The 15,955-nt window shown below is 48.7% G+C and overlaps 1 protein-coding gene across 4 annotated transcripts in view; it reads right to left on the bottom strand.

Moving 5' to 3' along the window:
* SIL1 (SIL1 nucleotide exchange factor) overlaps positions 1 to 15,955 on the bottom strand; it is a 237,024-nt gene that overhangs the window by 25,505 nt on the left and 195,564 nt on the right. For all 4 annotated transcript variants that reach the window (XM_077786721.1, XM_077786720.1, XM_077786722.1 and 1 more), the window contains 3 exons: positions 13,803 to 13,899; positions 11,425 to 11,616; positions 6,811 to 6,932 (listed from right to left, as the gene is read on the bottom strand). In XM_077786721.1, the coding sequence (XP_077642847.1) occupies positions 6,811 to 6,932; positions 11,425 to 11,616; positions 13,803 to 13,899 (411 nt within the window). The remainder of the gene's footprint in view (positions 1 to 6,810; positions 6,933 to 11,424; positions 11,617 to 13,802; positions 13,900 to 15,955) is intronic.

Here is a 15,955-nt window from a genome sequence, read left to right as displayed (position 1 = left end):
TGAGGAAGGGGTAGGAGGGTGCAGACAGCAGGACCTACAGAGGCAGAGATGGGATCTGCACCCTCCCATAGGGGCTCAGACAATGGCTGCAATCATAAAGGTCAGTGCTGTTCACCCCAAACCCTGCTGAGAGCAGGTCCTCACTGAGGCTGGATCCTGCATTTCCCACTCCTGTTGTTGATATCCCAGTCTATTCTTCCCTTCTTTCTTCTACTCAAGGCACTTTGTCAAGCTCCCTTCTGAAACACACCACAATGCTCTGCCACAGCCTCCTGCACACCCCGAGCAAAGAGCAGAGGCAGATGCCTCCTCCTGGGGAGTGTTTTACACCTATTGCTTGGAGGGAATGCAGAGAACATGCCAAGACCTGGGAAAGTCACAGCAGGTCAGGAAAATAATGTAGGTGGTTATGGAGGAAAATCTCCGAAGCCTGTGAAGGCATTAGCAGAGTGTACAGACTTTAGTAAAAAGGATAAACAGAAAACATAGGATCACAGAATCATTTAGGCTGGAAAAGACATCCCAGATCATCAAGGCCAACCATTAATCTCACACCACCATGTTCACTGCTAAAGTGTATCCGTAAATGCCAAATCTGCACAGCTTTTCAACCCCTCCAGGGCTGCTGCAGTACTTCACAACCCTTTCAGTGAAAAAAAAATTCCCTAATCTAAACCTCCCTTGGCAGAACCTGAGGCTGTTTTCTCATGTCCTATTGCTTGTTACTTGAGGGAAGAGACCGACCCCTGCCTGGCTCCACCCTCCTGCCAGGGAATTGTAGAGAGCAAGAAGGATGAATAAATAGTGGCTGAAAAGACAGAGGAATACATATTGTGTCCAGCTACAGAACTATGTCTGCACTGGGAAACAGCAAGTTTGGGCTGGTTTTTTGGCAGAAAGTGATTAGGTAACCAGCCTGAACATGTATTTTAAATGGAAACCACCACAATAACTCAAAGGCTTCAGCAGAGAGCATTTACTAAACACGATGAGACAGAAACAACATGTTTTATATAATGCATGAACTGGCTGTGATGAGTCTTTCCCTCCCTGCTGAAGCTCTGCTGGAGCAGCTTCCTGGTGCTCCCCACGCCTGTCACAGCCCTGGGCAGCACTGGCTGTGCTGTGGGGCTGTGTTTGAGGGGCAGGACACCTCCCACAGCTCTTAGAGCACCAGCAGCTGTGGCTGAGGAGGCCCTGCAGGGTCTGGGAGCACCCACTGCTCTGCGAGGGGCTCAGGGGGACAAGGCCACCTGCCTGAGCCCCAGGTACGTGGGAGAAGCCAGTGGAGCCCAGTGCTGGGGGAGCGTGTGGGACTCACTGCCCACGTGGGGTGTGAGGCCAAACACTCCCAGCTCATCCTCACTGCCTGACCTCTGTGTCCTCTCACAGCACCAGCCCAGCTCAGAGAACTCATTCCAGAATTCCCATGTTTTACAGAAAGGACAACCTCCTCAGCCTAAGCCCAGTCCCTTGGGCTGAGGCCAAGATGTCCATCCCACCTTGTCCAGTCTCCAGCAGCTACAGGCACCTGGGGAAAACACATCTGGCATGAGACAAGGTCTTGACCCCACCCTCTGCCACTTCCCGCCATCAGCATTGCTCCAAAAATTTCTCCCCAAAAATCCAGGAGCAAACCTTGGATTCTAGACTTTTCCATCCCTGTCTTCCTGAGAGCACAAGGATGGCAGTTTATTCTTTAATTGTTAATTACACTTCCTTGTTAGATTTCAGAGGCTGAAAAATGTTTAGGGATTTATTCTTCTGTGTAATTAACCACAATGATGAAACACCCATTTATACTGCACTGCAGTTTTTGTTAAGGTTATTCATAATGGGGAAAGGCTAAATAGGTTGAGTTCATTATCATTACAGAAAAAAAATTGAGGTGACCCAATCAAATTAATTTGAAATTAAGTGCAGTGAGGCTGATAACTTCACACAAGTCAGGAGTTTGAATAAAAATAGAGGAAACCATCTCCAGAACAAGAAATTATAAGCAGTCAAGGAGTGGAGCTGGAATTACTGCAACTGGGAGATGGCAAACACATGGTGTGGGCAAAAAGGGACACTGAAAAAATCAGGGAAAGTGGATAAAGAGATGGGCAAATACTGCAGGATGTAAAAGGGGAAGCTGGAGGAGGAAGGGATGAAGATGGATTGGAAATAAATGGGTAGGGACAGTGCTTGTTAAGCTAACCAGATTTATTTCTCTGCACAGAAATTCTTATGTCCTTACAAGACAGCATCGAAGCAAGGTCTTTAATTTTACTTTTCCTGGGTTTATTGCTTGGGCCTCTGTGTTATTTAACACCACTGAGCACCAACCAGTTTCAGTGCACAGCTGGACCTAACTTAAACTCCTTAAATCTGGTGGAATTTAAGGTGTCCTGGAGGAGCTGCTGCTGCTTCTCCAACAGAGCAGGGAAGTCTTGTGCTCTGGGAGGATGGACACCACCAGGGGACTGATGGACAGAGCAAGGAGACAGCATTCCCACATCCCTCTTCCCTCAGAAAAAACAATGGGAAAGCAGAACCAAAAGCAGGTGGACCCCATGATGCTGAGCTCTGTTGGACACTCCAGCACAGCAGGAGGAATCAGAGCCCATCACTCAGGGAGCTTCTCTGAGGCTTCTCTGGAGAAGCAAACACGTTTTGTGTCTCTCTTGCCTTTACCAGAGTGGGCCAAGCTCTGAATGAGCCTCGGAGCTGGGTAATACAAATAATGCTGAATGGAATATTCAGGATGCACATGGTCATCCTTTAAGGGTTTAACCTCTGGGAAAAAGCTAAGACAATCCATGGAAAACTCACGTGTGTTGCTGCATGATCATGCTTCAGTTCAGTTCAGTGATGAATTTACTCCCAAGCCTTTACCAAGCCCTGTGACATAATTTTAGCACTCAGGGCCAAATGGGAACAGTGAGAGCCCAGCAGTACTGGGCTTGTGGGCAGAGGCTGTGCTGGGACTGTCCTGTGCCCTTCCAGGACACATGGCAGATGTCAGCTCAGACCATCAGTGGGACATCCTTGTCCCTGGCCATCCCACGGAGTGGGTTTTTAAAGGTCTGACCAAAATGCCACCAGTCTGTCACTGCAGCTGTACAAGTGGCCCTCCCAGTTCCCCAGTTTGGCCAGGCCAAAATCTCACCTTCTGAGCCTTCTGCCTTGTCCCCATGAAATACATACTGCTTCCCTTTGCCTTGAAGGTCCCACAGCTTAACTTCTCTCCATCCTCACCTCCAACTCATCCCTAAGTGCACGGGGAGCATTTGGGATAAAGCTTCAAGAAGGCATTCAACATAAATTATTATTCCCCTTCTAAACGGATTACAAAAATCCTTTTATTACAAAATACTGAAATGTTCAAATTATTGGTGTGGAAAACATTTCCTGTAGGTAAAGTTTTCAAAAATGGAGGTTTTAATCACAAGCATAATCCTTTCTGGCTAACATTTCCAGTCTTGTGAAACATGGAGATACAGATTGCACAGAGGCCTGGCTGTGCCATGAACAAAGGGAAATGCTGCCTGTAAATAGCTCAGAGGACATCAGAAGACACTTCTCTCATCAGCAATCTTTTTTAGCTTAATATAGCTCCTCTTTGCATAAAACATTGACATTTTTGTAATGTTTGGACCCAATGGTGCGAATGCTGATTGTCATGCGAAGATACTGGAGTGTACCTTCAAAATATGCAGGAACATTTTACAGACAGTAGTTTCACTTGCCTCCAAAATGCCGGATCTTAATATTTCATACTTATATATATTTAAATGTTAGTACCACAGTATAAATTCTAACATGCTTTTATGCTAATGCAATCACTGGAAATCCAGATAATGCTGTGTATTGGCATATACTGTTAGTGAATTATGGATACCTAAATGTACAACCCCACATGCCTAGCAATTATTTTTGTTAGTGCATTTAACTTTTATTTGCAATCAGAGCACTTGAGGATTGTTCAAATGAAGTTTACTTTTGCAAACTGCTGAATGGAAAAACATTTTGTTAAAGGCTTAAAAACAGTAAAGAGTGTGATGAGGTTTTAGACTTGCAGTAAGGGCACTGCTCACAGAACTCCACCAGATGGAATGATGTTTGATTTGGTCACAGGCTCAGCAATTAAAACCCAAATGCCTGAAGTGAAGGACATATAAGAGAAGCATGAGATGAAACTTTGATTTCCTCCCTGTCAGGGAAGAAATCTGCCTCTCCTGTGGCAGAGGTTCCCAGAGGCAGATGGATGTCAGGAGGTCTGACCCTGGCAGCTGGACCTGAGACCGTGTGTCCCGAGGTCCCAGTCATGCTGTGCTATGGCTGCTTTTCAAATATGCTTTAAACCAAATAAATAGGAGCAATATCAGGAAGGAGAAATCCTGAGATAGCCCTATTGTGTCTTCTCCTCTTCCTGCCTTTGCTGATCCAAGTCTTGGCCAGCCCCTTGGCCTGTTGGCTGAAGATGCTAATCCCCTAGAAATCCCTTTTATTCCAATGGGCTTCCAGCACAGCCAGAGATCTGAGCCAGGACCTGGCAGGACCACGTGCAGGCAGGACGTGGGTGCTGCAGCTTCTTGTTCCATCCCTTACCTGCTTCACTACCTGAGCAGAGTTAAGGACATGCAAATCTGGAGAAGATCTGGGTATTTCTGAGAGCTGAAAAGTTCTGGATGTGACCCAGGCACATTTGGAATCGCTCTGTGTCCAGTGGTTTCCTCCTGTGTTATATACTTGTCTACAGGCAGTGCCAAACTCCCTCTTCCAGACTGAGCTGTGCCAGGAGTTACTGACCTCCCTTGCAGGGCTCTGGAGTGGCTATCGTCATGCCCTGATTTCCCTCTGGGAATGTTTGCCTGGCTTGAAACCACTGGCCTGAGCCAGCCTGGCTGAACAGACCTGGGAGGTGGCCACAGACCCATTTGGTGAGCAGCAGACCATTGCTGCTTCCCAGGCTCAGCATCCAGCACAGGATCTGATACCAGCCCCAGGCACACAAGCACAGAACAGATCATGTCCCTGCAGCCCAGCGAGCTGTGACACCTCTGGGAATTGACTGGAGAGCCCTACCACCTCTCTAAGGCTCCCAGGAACAACCGTGAGGGAAGGAAATAAAAAACAAGCCCTCAGAAAAACACAAAATGCTGTGTGAAGTACCTGAAATGCCCCCAACAGTTTAACTAGAGCATGGAGTAAGCTGAGAAAATGTATGAACAAACGAATTAAGCAGTGAGCACACAGCAGACAAGTTGTCATGTAGGTGTCTACTGAGAAAGCTTAAGCACAGCAAGGGGAGAAAAAGCAAACTCAAACCAAGGCATAATATCCCTCACATTTTGGAGCAGAGTTCTCAGACAATGTATCATGCAAACCACTCCAAATTACCATCTGCCAGAATGTCCTTCAAAGAAAAAAGGTCCACAAGTTTGCAAAGCAGAGGTTAATGTTGTCATATCAGATGAGAGGTGCTCTCCAAAGAAGATTTTTGCTTTTGAGTGAGAAATACTACATGAAAGTGTGACTCTCGTGGCCACTGCTACACTGTCAGGTACCATAAGACTATGAATTTTTGGAGTCTTGACCATGTCATGGCAGGTACATCTGGAAGGAAGCTCTTTAACAGCCCCTGTCATTTCACAAGTTACCTGCAAATGTCTCCAGACCCTCTGCATGATCTTCTCTGTATGTAGAAAGAGTCGACATAAAGAACCTGAGCAAACCACTCCAGTATTGTTTCAAAGACTGAGATACACCAAAATAAGAAGAGCAGGTTTTGTTTCTGATGTATCTTCCTGTCATCTCTAAGTCAGGCTCTGTTTCAGTCTAGAAGCTAGATCCTTTCCTGGTATAAATCTGGGTACCTGCTCCTGTCCATGAGACCCCATCACTCCACACATGCTGAGGGCCAATTGCATTGCATACAAGATTGCCAAATAAATGCAGGTCCATGGACCATGTGTTAGACTAAGCCATAAATAATTTATGATGCTAGAGAAGGTGACTGTATTTTTAGGTGTAGAAATATGCAGCTAAAACAGTCCTGACCTTCAATTTTCACTCTGCACTTCTGATCCTCAAGTTTGAGTCCATCCAATGCATTTCTAAAGCCTCTGCACCTCTGAATGTGCAACACACCCCCTGAAAAGCCCCAAAACCATAAATTAAAAAGGGGGTACCTATAAAACCATGGAGCCCATGGGATACCTCCTGCAGCACTACACATGATGCCCCAGAATGAGGCAGGTCAGTCTCCTCTGGATTCTGGCTGCTGACCCTTATTCCTGACCCCATGTCTAATCAACTCCCCTTTGCTGTCAGGGGCACATGCCCATGGGGCCCAAGCCCCTCTTTAAAGACCACAGGAGCTGCTCAAATCAGCACCTTGCCAACTTGAAGCAGCCCAGGAGCAAGGACAAGGAAGGACAAAGGTGCTCACTGGGGTGCTTGTAACTGTACTCTTCATCACATCTTCCCCCAGTGAAGTCTGTCAACGGGAGAAAAGGAGAATTATTCCCCCTTGGACTTTGTACAAACAGGGACCCCAGGGAAATCAAGAAACAATCACAGATTTGACATCACATTACTTCTGGATATGTCCAATGAGTAAGATAAGAACACACTGAGGAGAAAGGGAAATGTGTGTTGCAAGGGCTATGGAGGGGACAAGACAATTTTGTGGTGTGTCACAACACAGCTTTCAGGCTCTGCTATCAGAAATAAACCAAGGGAGCTGGAGAGAGGCACAGAGCCCAGCTCAGGGCAGGTCTCACCTGGACAGGGCAGGTCTCACCTGGACAGGGCAGGTCTCACCTGGACAGGGCAGCTCCCAGGACAAAGGCAGCATGTTCCTTCAGCGAGGCCTCGCTGCTGTTCAGCCCCTCGATCACCAGCCGGAGCCCACCCATGGACAGGAAATCCTTGGCATTGTCCACCTGGGAGACAGCAGCTTCCATCAGCACAAACCCCCAGCCCCTGGAGAACACCTCCCTTCACACCCACAGTATCCCTTCCCTCCTGCTCTGACCAGCAGGGAGTTTCACAAGGAATTAAAAATTCCCAGGGAATGGCTGTGGCTGCAGGAGCAGCGATGTCAGGGCTGCACAGGCACAGTGTCCTCATGGGAGGACACTATCACACTCAGAAGGCATCGCTGGAAACTCAAATACTTTGATTATAGCTATCAAAACTGCTCTTGACATGTATTTTGTTAATTCAGGTGGTGTCAAAAACTCGAGATATGTGCTGATGTCAAAAAGCTCCAGCTCTTTGCTCTCCCCTGAGCAGGCCTTTACTGGGGACCCAGGGAATTGCATGTTTTGCAAATTAAGTTAATTAATTGATGCTGTAATTGTAGCACCAGGAGTCAGGGATGTTTAGGAGCTTGTCAACACCAACAGGGTGCACAGGTGGCATTGGAGTGAAGAGCATGGGCAGTTCTGGGAGTTCTCCATGAGTTCCTTCAACAACTTCCCATGGACAAGGAAGGAAAAAGCCAGTCCCTGCTTGGAGGGGTCAGCCAGGAGCTTCCCCACAGTGGGAGCAATGTGCTCCCCAGTGCGGGGAGCAGCCCCACATTGACTTTTCTAAGCAAACAATAATGGATTAACTGCCAGTAGGGAAATGTTTACACATTAGTGGGGATTCATCAGCCTCTGGCTCTAAATGGGTCAGGGGCTAGCCAGGCATAGTCCCAGTGGGCATCTGCTCTTGGAGAGGAGATCAGAAAAGGTGTGCTCACAGACAAAATTTAGAGAAACTGCACAAACTACTTCAAGTACAAAATTCAGTCCAAAGTCAAATCGATGCATTTTGGTATTCAATGATTTTTTTTTTCAGTTTAAAAGGGGATCTGATGAATGCTCAGAACTGCCTGCACAGAAAAATCAGGTTTAGAAATTCGACATTTCTCCTCCCTGAAAGACAGGGAGACAACAGCAATCATTGGCAGATGGAAACAGAATATAAAAATGAGTTATCAGCAGGGCAAACCGACCCCCTGATGGGGTGAGAGAGGACCACAAGCCATGCAGGGCATGTGGGACACTCTTCTAGTCAACGACTTCATGTTCAGTGTTATATTTATCTCAACCATGTACCTTCATCAAAATTGGCCCTAAGTCAGATATTTCAGGTACCCAGGAGAAGGAAGAAGCTTTGTGTCCTACAGCTCTGTCGTTACCAACCAAAGCAGGACCTGGGGAGCTCCAGCTCATCTCTGCTCCCCAACGGGACAATACCCACCTGTCCCTCTGCAAAGCTGCTCTCTGCAGGTCTGCTGGGGCTGATTCAGGATTTGCAGCAGCTTTTGTATCCTTTCAGATGCTGTTCTTTTAACTGTTCCTATAAACCAGGCCTGCCAGATCTCTCACTTTTCTGCAGACCCATCTTTATCTACAAAGAAATCTATGCAGCAACCCAATTTCAGCTGCCAGTGGGTCCTTTTATTACTCAGCCTCTGTAAAAACTGGTTTAGTGCTAGAATCGGACATTGACTTCTGCATGAGAGGGAATGTATGGACGGGCAAGAATTTGCATCCAGCACCTGGTGGGGTAAAACCAGCCACTGCTGTAACCTCAGCAGCATCACAGTCCTTCATGCTGCCCCAGCGTCAGCGAGACACCACAATGGCAGAATATAAATTGTGCTGTAAAGCTTATTCTGAAGATGTGTTTATCTTTTTTAACCAGAGTCTGTTCTGAGAGTTCCAGTTCTAAAACTATCAAAATCCCCAAACTTAACAACTTGAAGGTATTAACCTCTCTGGGGAGCAGTGGATGCTGTGAGGCAGCAGCTCCTACCTCGCTTCAGTCCACTGAAACCAGCACAGAAGAAAAATCAAAGATCAAAAGAGCTCTTGAGTAAAGTACACAGGCAAAACAGGTGAGGGGAGGGATGGGAGAGGAGCAAATATGACAGCAGTTATTCAGGGAGCAGGTTTGAATTTGAGGGGAAAGAAAATAGGGAGGGAAGGTGAGAGAGAAGATGTTAGAAAACAAGAGCAAGGGAAAGCAGCATGTCAACTGCACGTGATGGAGAGGAAATTAGCAGAGAGAGATGGTGTAGCATGTCAGAGGAGAGGAGAGAGGCAGATAAGCAGAGTAAATAATTGAGAGAAGGAGTCTGCAATGCCTCAGAACAGGTCTTGGCTCCACACACTGCTGTGCAAGCACCGTGAATGCTATTTATGAGTTACGCTCTGCCCTCTTCACATTTGCATTTGGGTTTTATGCATTACAGATAACCCAGCAAGCCAAACCTTCCTACTCCTTCACCAAGATGGGCTCCCAAACATGCCAAGCTGAATCGTGGCTGAGGAGAAGCAAACCAGAGCTGGCAACCAAAAGCTGAGCAAAGGCAGAGCCCTTGGGCTGACTCTTCAAAGGAGGAGAGAGCATCTCCCCGGGCTGGCCACTGGCCACGGCTCCCACGGCACACTCCAAGGCATGAGCTGCCCTACACCCTCTGCTCCAGGGTGACCATGGCACAGAGCAGGGAGCAGCCTTTGTTTGCACACCCTCCAGGGCATGGCATTTTCCACTCCATTGGGCATCCCGTGCCCTGGAGGGAGCAGCAGGATGGCTGGGAGATGAACAGTTATGAAAAGGCACGGCCCAGTACTGCTCTGATGGAGGCTGGAAAAGGTGGGACCAGCAAAATGGCCCCACACATGGCCTGTGCCACCCACACCTGCAAGGATCCCGTGCTCCCACGGCAGGGCTGTGACACACTGCAGAGGAGTCCTGACCGTTCAGCCCTTCTAGGGTTATGCGGCACAAGCATCCTTTGGCTGCTGTTCAGTAATTACATTAAGCCAGTGCTGCTAAAGTCAGTCCCAAGCAGAGATAATGCTCTGGACGCATTCAGCTGACTGGAAGAAGAAAGAGGAGGAAAAGCCATGCTGGCTTAGAGACAAGTCATATTTCTTATCAGCTTCCTGCCTGACGAGAAGGTGCTGCCCAGCCATCTGCCCCGACAGCGCGGGCACAGAGCAGCGCTGTGATCAGCGCACAAAGGAGCCCCTGTGCTCCCGCCAGCCTCCTGCCATTCCCCCTCTCTGACCCCTTTGATGCTGCATGTGCTTCCCTTTGATGCTCCAGTCCCTGCTCCTCTGCCATTCTGAAATTGTTTGTCCCATCCTGTGCTTCAGGGATTTTCTGCTGGAATAGTCCAAACCATTATGCTGGAATCCAAGGCATCTCAGGGCATTTGGGGGTTGCTTTTTTAGCACACTGGCCTGATGCTCTGTCACCCTTAATCAGGGAAGATTAGCCCTGAGTACAAATATGAAGCTCTTTGGGTGCCTATTGTTCACAGTTATTCTCTGAGTCACACAGATGCTGTCAGTGACACAAAAGCAGGGAGAACAAACAGCAAGGAAGCCTCTGCATGCCCACAACAGCAATTCAGAGTAGAAATTCAAGACAAAGAGCCCTGGAAATAACACTTCTATCAGCTGGCACATGGACTTCCTCTCCCACAGCAGCAACACTTCAGCTACCTGCCCTCAAAATCCCACATTTGGTTCAACAAGTGCTGTTCCAGTGAAAGGGCTTGCACTGGCACCTCCCAAGAGTTATCCTATTCACTATCTAAAATGACAAAGTGCCACTGGAAACTCTCCCAGTGCACTCCAGACTCTCCCAGTCACTGGGGAGGGAAAAGCCAAGTCCCTTCTCACATGGCAGAGCAGAGGCTGGATGCCCAGACACCCTCCCAAGGGTGGCACCAAGGCAGGCACCAAGCCCAGGGGAGCAGAGCTCTGTGCCTGCAGCTGCATCCAAGAGGAGGAAGGAACATGTGAGCTGAAAGCAGAGCAAGAGAGATCAGAGGGAGGGGGGAAAAGTGTGAGCACAAACCCGAGGAAGCGAGATGCCAGGAAATATGTTCACCCTCACACAGAGCTAATTAGCACGGCGAGGCTCCGCTTGCCACTGCTTACTCACACCAAGACAAAATAGGGGGTTTTGGGTGGCTGTCGCCTTCCCTGGTACAAAGACATTCTCTGTGAACTGATGTAAGGGCACCTACCATCAATCATGGCAGCTTTCCATGGAAGCAGAGAGAAAATAATTATTTTCTTAGCAGCCACCACTCTACTTACCCAAAAATGGCAGCTAAAACCCCATTTTGTAACATTAAGGAGATAAAAGAGGAAAAAGTAAGGATGAGAAAACCAGCCTGAGAACAGACAACAAATCAGGGAACCAACCACTAGGATACTGCTGGCTCCTGGCACAAGCGATGATTAATTCCAACCTGGATATAAAATAAGCCTACACTAGTCCTCTGCTGTCTGTTATTGTCCCAGGATTATGGTAATTAAGCAATTTGTATTACCTGATACTGATAAGAAAAATAAAGCCCCATTTATGACACCGTATCCCCTGGATTTTACACGGTAGTTACTGAGGCATTCTTGTTACCTGGTGAACATAATATTCGAGATCATAAAGCGCCGCGACTTTTTCATCCAGCGTGGAGGCAGAGCTGTTGAATTTGCTGATTAATTTAACCATAATTTCATAATCTGTTTCTATCTTCATATTCAGCTTTTCAAACTCCTCCTTCAGCTGCTCTATGGGTCGGAACTTCTTCCTCACCTCTTCCTCTCGGGCCTTGGAAACAGAAGGAAGAAACCAGATGTGAAGATAGAGGATGAAGAGAGACAAGACAAACACAGAAAGGAACGCCAGCCCCAAATTCACAAAGGGAACCTGGCTGTCAGTGCCAATGGATTTATTGCTGTGCATCAGAGGTTCAGGGACAGGGTTGGAGGGTCCTTCTGAGAAGCCCAGAAACCCAGTTAGCTGTGAGATACCCACAGTATGAGTGAGCAGTAGGGCTTTGTGCACCACTTCTACATCTCGACAGCATTTGTGCATCATTTCTGCATCCCATTTCCATCCAGCTCAACATCAAACCCACAGGCAGCAGTACTGCTGTTTTCTGCCTGCAAGTGGATGTTCCCAAAACCTGGCTGCAAAAAGCTCTGAGGCACATCCCTGATCTTACAGCTGAACCTCTCTGGAAATGAACATGAGACTGAAGAACTCCACAAGTTCCATCCAGCCCAAAGTGCCCAGTGACTCCAAGGAGATCTCCAACACTGACAAAGATGCTTTCACCATTCCAAGCATTGAACACATTCCAGGAAGTCTCTATCTCCCAGGGAGAGGTGTGGGGACAGAAGCTGTCAGAAAGGGAAGCAGGAGGAGCAGTGATAAGCTGGGGGCAGCTGACGTGCTGTGCCATGGGGCTTGGCCAGCAGCCTGTCCTGAGCATGGCTCATCTCCCTCGCAGTAACAGCACTCCAAGGGCTGCCCTGAACCAAGAGAGCTGACATAAAACATGTGGTGAGGAGGAAAGGATATGTCAGAGAACTCAGAGAGCCCCAGAGGTGCAGGAACCTCAGCACTGGTGGCACTGGGGACAGAGCCTGCTGCTGCAGGGGACAGAAGCAGCAGAAAGGCCAGGCTGGAGCTGGGCTGCCCCAAGGACAACGAGAAAGGCAGAAAGCCCTTTTTGGAAGGGATTTGTCACAAATACCAAGATGTGTTTGTATGCAAACCCCCAGCTGGAGGGTTTGCACATGTCCTGCTCACCATGAGGGATCAGAGAGGGCTGGAGGAAAACCAAGTGAGCAATGGAGGTGAAAGCCGTGTCAATGAAATGATGAATTACCACAAGTACCACACCCAACCCACCCCACCCTGAGCTGCCTCTACTGGAGCACAGGGAGGCTCAGTGTAATTCCATTTACTCTGACACAGAGCCTTCAAGGATGGATTTGCTCTCTGCAGGAGTGACTTAAAAATGGAATACTTTAGGTCCATTACACGTAGCTGCTTTTAGCCCCATTGCTGGGACAAAAGCTATTCTAAGAGGGGAGTTTAAAATATGGCTTATTTTCACCTAATAGAGTATCACTAATTTTTGCATTTCAATGATCCTCATTTCCAGCAGCCCTGCAATCAATCAGCAATGCTGCTATGGAAATAATCTCCCAGCAAATGAAATCATGCCATGCTGCCACATAAGGGAAGAAAAAGCCTTTCTGTGACACCAAAACTTTAGAGCCTTGACTCCTCTTTCAGTTTTCATTTGAGTGAGCCAACACCAAGGCAGCAGGAGGAGCGAGGGTTAAGGAAATGCTGCTGAGGGGGCGAAGGGAAAGAGACTGTGATGCACCTGATGAGTCACACATCATCCCACCTATTTACTTGGGTCTGTGGGTTCTTTATAACTAAATGGACAACTTGGAGCTTGTGTAATGAAACTCAGCCCCTGCTTCACTATGGCCACTTGGGTGTTGCTATCCAGAGCACGAGGTTGGAAACAGAAAGCAAGGAGAGAGTGAAAGTGAAATAGCCTCCGTAAATACTGTCAGATGCAAACCAGTTTCCTTTGGGGTCTGCAGACATTTCTGTGAGTTGAGCTGCAGATAAATTACCTTGTTCAGGGCAGCTATGGCTGCCCCTGGACCCCTGGAAGTGTTCAATGCCAGCTTGAATGGGGCTTGGAGCAACCTGGGATAGTGAAAGGTGTCCCTGCCCATGGAAGGGGGTGGCACTGGATCAGCTTTAAGGTCCCGTGCAACCCAAACCATTCACAGAATCTTAGAGTCATACAGAAAAGCCAGAGAACAATATCACTAAGGGGTGAGCAAAGGTATTTTTGGTCCATATGCACCACAAGATTAGTGCTTTCCAAGCAATCATTTTAACCATTATATTTCTGCAGTGTGTAACAGGGTGTGTTCACATCCCTGCACCGTGCATTGCTTTAGAAACAGGAAACTCACCTTCCTTTCTGCCTTCTCACTTTCCTTCATTTTAGCCAACGCCTTTTTGAGCTCCTCAGATGTGAAGGAATTTGCATCAACATCAACCTTGCCCAGCCTTGCAGAAGAAACAAAACAAACCAGAACATGTTACCAGTGAAGAACTGCCTCTATTCTATTTTCACTGTGACATTCTAGCAATGGTTAAGGGCGAGAGGAAAGGAATAAAAAAACACCATGCTCAAGAAAAGATTGGGATGAGTACTGGATTCTCTGTATGACTTGCCAAAACCTCACCCTGACAATCAGAGGCTCTGCTGACCAAAATTTCAAGCCCAACCACAATAAAAACAACTGATGAATTGAAATCACAGAATTTCATCTTGAAATAGAGGAAGCACGCCTGTGCAACCAAAACATTGCTGCTGGCTTGCAAGATCAAGCTCGATATTACAATTTATGACCATAGTATACAGAAACACAGAAGATATCACAGCACCATTCCAGTGAGTAAAGGGGCTACAGAGAATTGTGAGAGGATCCCTTGCCAGGAACTGCAGTGACAGGACAAGAGGGAATGGGATCAAACTGCAAGAGTTGGAAGAGATTTGATGATGGGAAGAAGTTCTTTACTGCGAGGGTGCCTGTCCCTGTCACAGGGACAAGCGCAGAGAGGCTGTGCATGCCCCATCCCCAGGAACATCCAAGGCCAAGCTGGACAGGCTCCAGAGCAACCTGGAGTGGTGGCAGGTTGCTCAGGTTGAAACCAGATAATCCTTAGGGGCCCTTGCAAGCCAAACCATTCAAGGATTTGATCATTCCATGGTCCCCATCTCCCCATGTGGAGTGGCCCTGAAACTTCTGTGACATCACAGCTCCCAGAGTGTTCCAGGTGGAAGGTCCAGGACCTGGAACGCAGCACAGCAGACACTTCACCTGCTGCCAACGGTCAGAGCCCACTCGCCCTTCGCTCTGCCTGTCAGTGCTGAGCTCTGGCTGCTGCCTGGGCTTTTCCTGCCCCTTACTCTAAAGCCAATCCCAGCAGGATGTGCACTGCTGCCCCAGTGCAGGTACACTGCCAGGCCAGGGACGGGGCACCCTGCTTGGGCAGGCTGCAGCCATGTGGGAATGGATGGTGTGGGACAGGAAGCCCACCAAGAGATTGTGCTGCCTCTTGCAGATTGCCATCGACACCGTGGAGGAGATGGAAGTGGACACAGTGCTGGACAGGGAAGAAATGATGGAGGTGGACATGGAAGACACGGCTGAGGACATGGAAGTTGATGAGGAGGACAACATCGAGGAGATGGAAGTGGATGAGGAGGATGAGGAGGAACCCATGGTCCTTGGATAAAGATGGAGCCACAGGAGCGGGAGAAGCCGATGCCTCCCATGCCCTGCCCACAGGCAGAGTGTGTCCCCTGACACCAAGCTGGGGCTGGGCTGGATGGCCCCGCTCGGGGACACGGTGCCCACAGGGGGCCCTGGATTGTGCTGGTACAAGCAGCACCCCTGGCCTGCCCTGCGCTTGCCTGGGGCCGTGCCAGCCGTGCCGGCCCTGCCAGCCCCTGGGCCCAGCTCCCAGCCCAGCTGGGCCCAGTGCTGGCACCAGAGTCCAGCACTGCTGCTGCTCCATTTCCTCCACGAGTGGTGGAGATTATGGCCACAGTTGTGACCCCTTTGTAAATATGTTCTCTGGAATAGAGCTTTTCTGTAAATACGTTTTCAAGTTTGTTAGGCTATAGGATCCCATGTAAATATGTTTTGAAGATTGTTACAATAAAACATGTTTGTAAATCCAAGGTTTTGCCGATCCTTGGAGAAGAGATACTGGTAATTTTCAAAAGCTCACTTCTCTTTGCAATTCCTTTGGGCACAGGCAGCGTTTGCACAGTTGTGGTTTCCAGTTGTTCTGGGTTCCCGGGGCTGGAGGTGCCTGGGGGGGCTGGCACAGCCACCCCGGGGCTGGGGTCCCTGTGCACAGGGGCTCCCACTGACACCACTCCTGGCACTGGGCACTGCTGGGCTTCCTGGGCAGGGACAGGGCAGGGCCCCCAGGAGCAGAGCTGTCCCCAGCAGAGAGGGGGCTCTGACAGCACTGGCCCCTGCAGCAATGCCCCCAGGCAGGCAGGAACCCTTCAGCCACCCTCGCTGCTGCAGCCACGGGGACTCCT

The sequence above is a fragment of the Lonchura striata genome, chromosome 15 (genome assembly GCF_046129695.1).
Source record: "Lonchura striata isolate bLonStr1 chromosome 15, bLonStr1.mat, whole genome shotgun sequence".
Lineage (NCBI taxonomy): Eukaryota > Metazoa > Chordata > Aves > Passeriformes > Estrildidae > Lonchura > Lonchura striata.
Note: the sequence above shows the minus strand (reverse complement) of the source record. Positions and strands in the feature narration are given on the sequence as shown.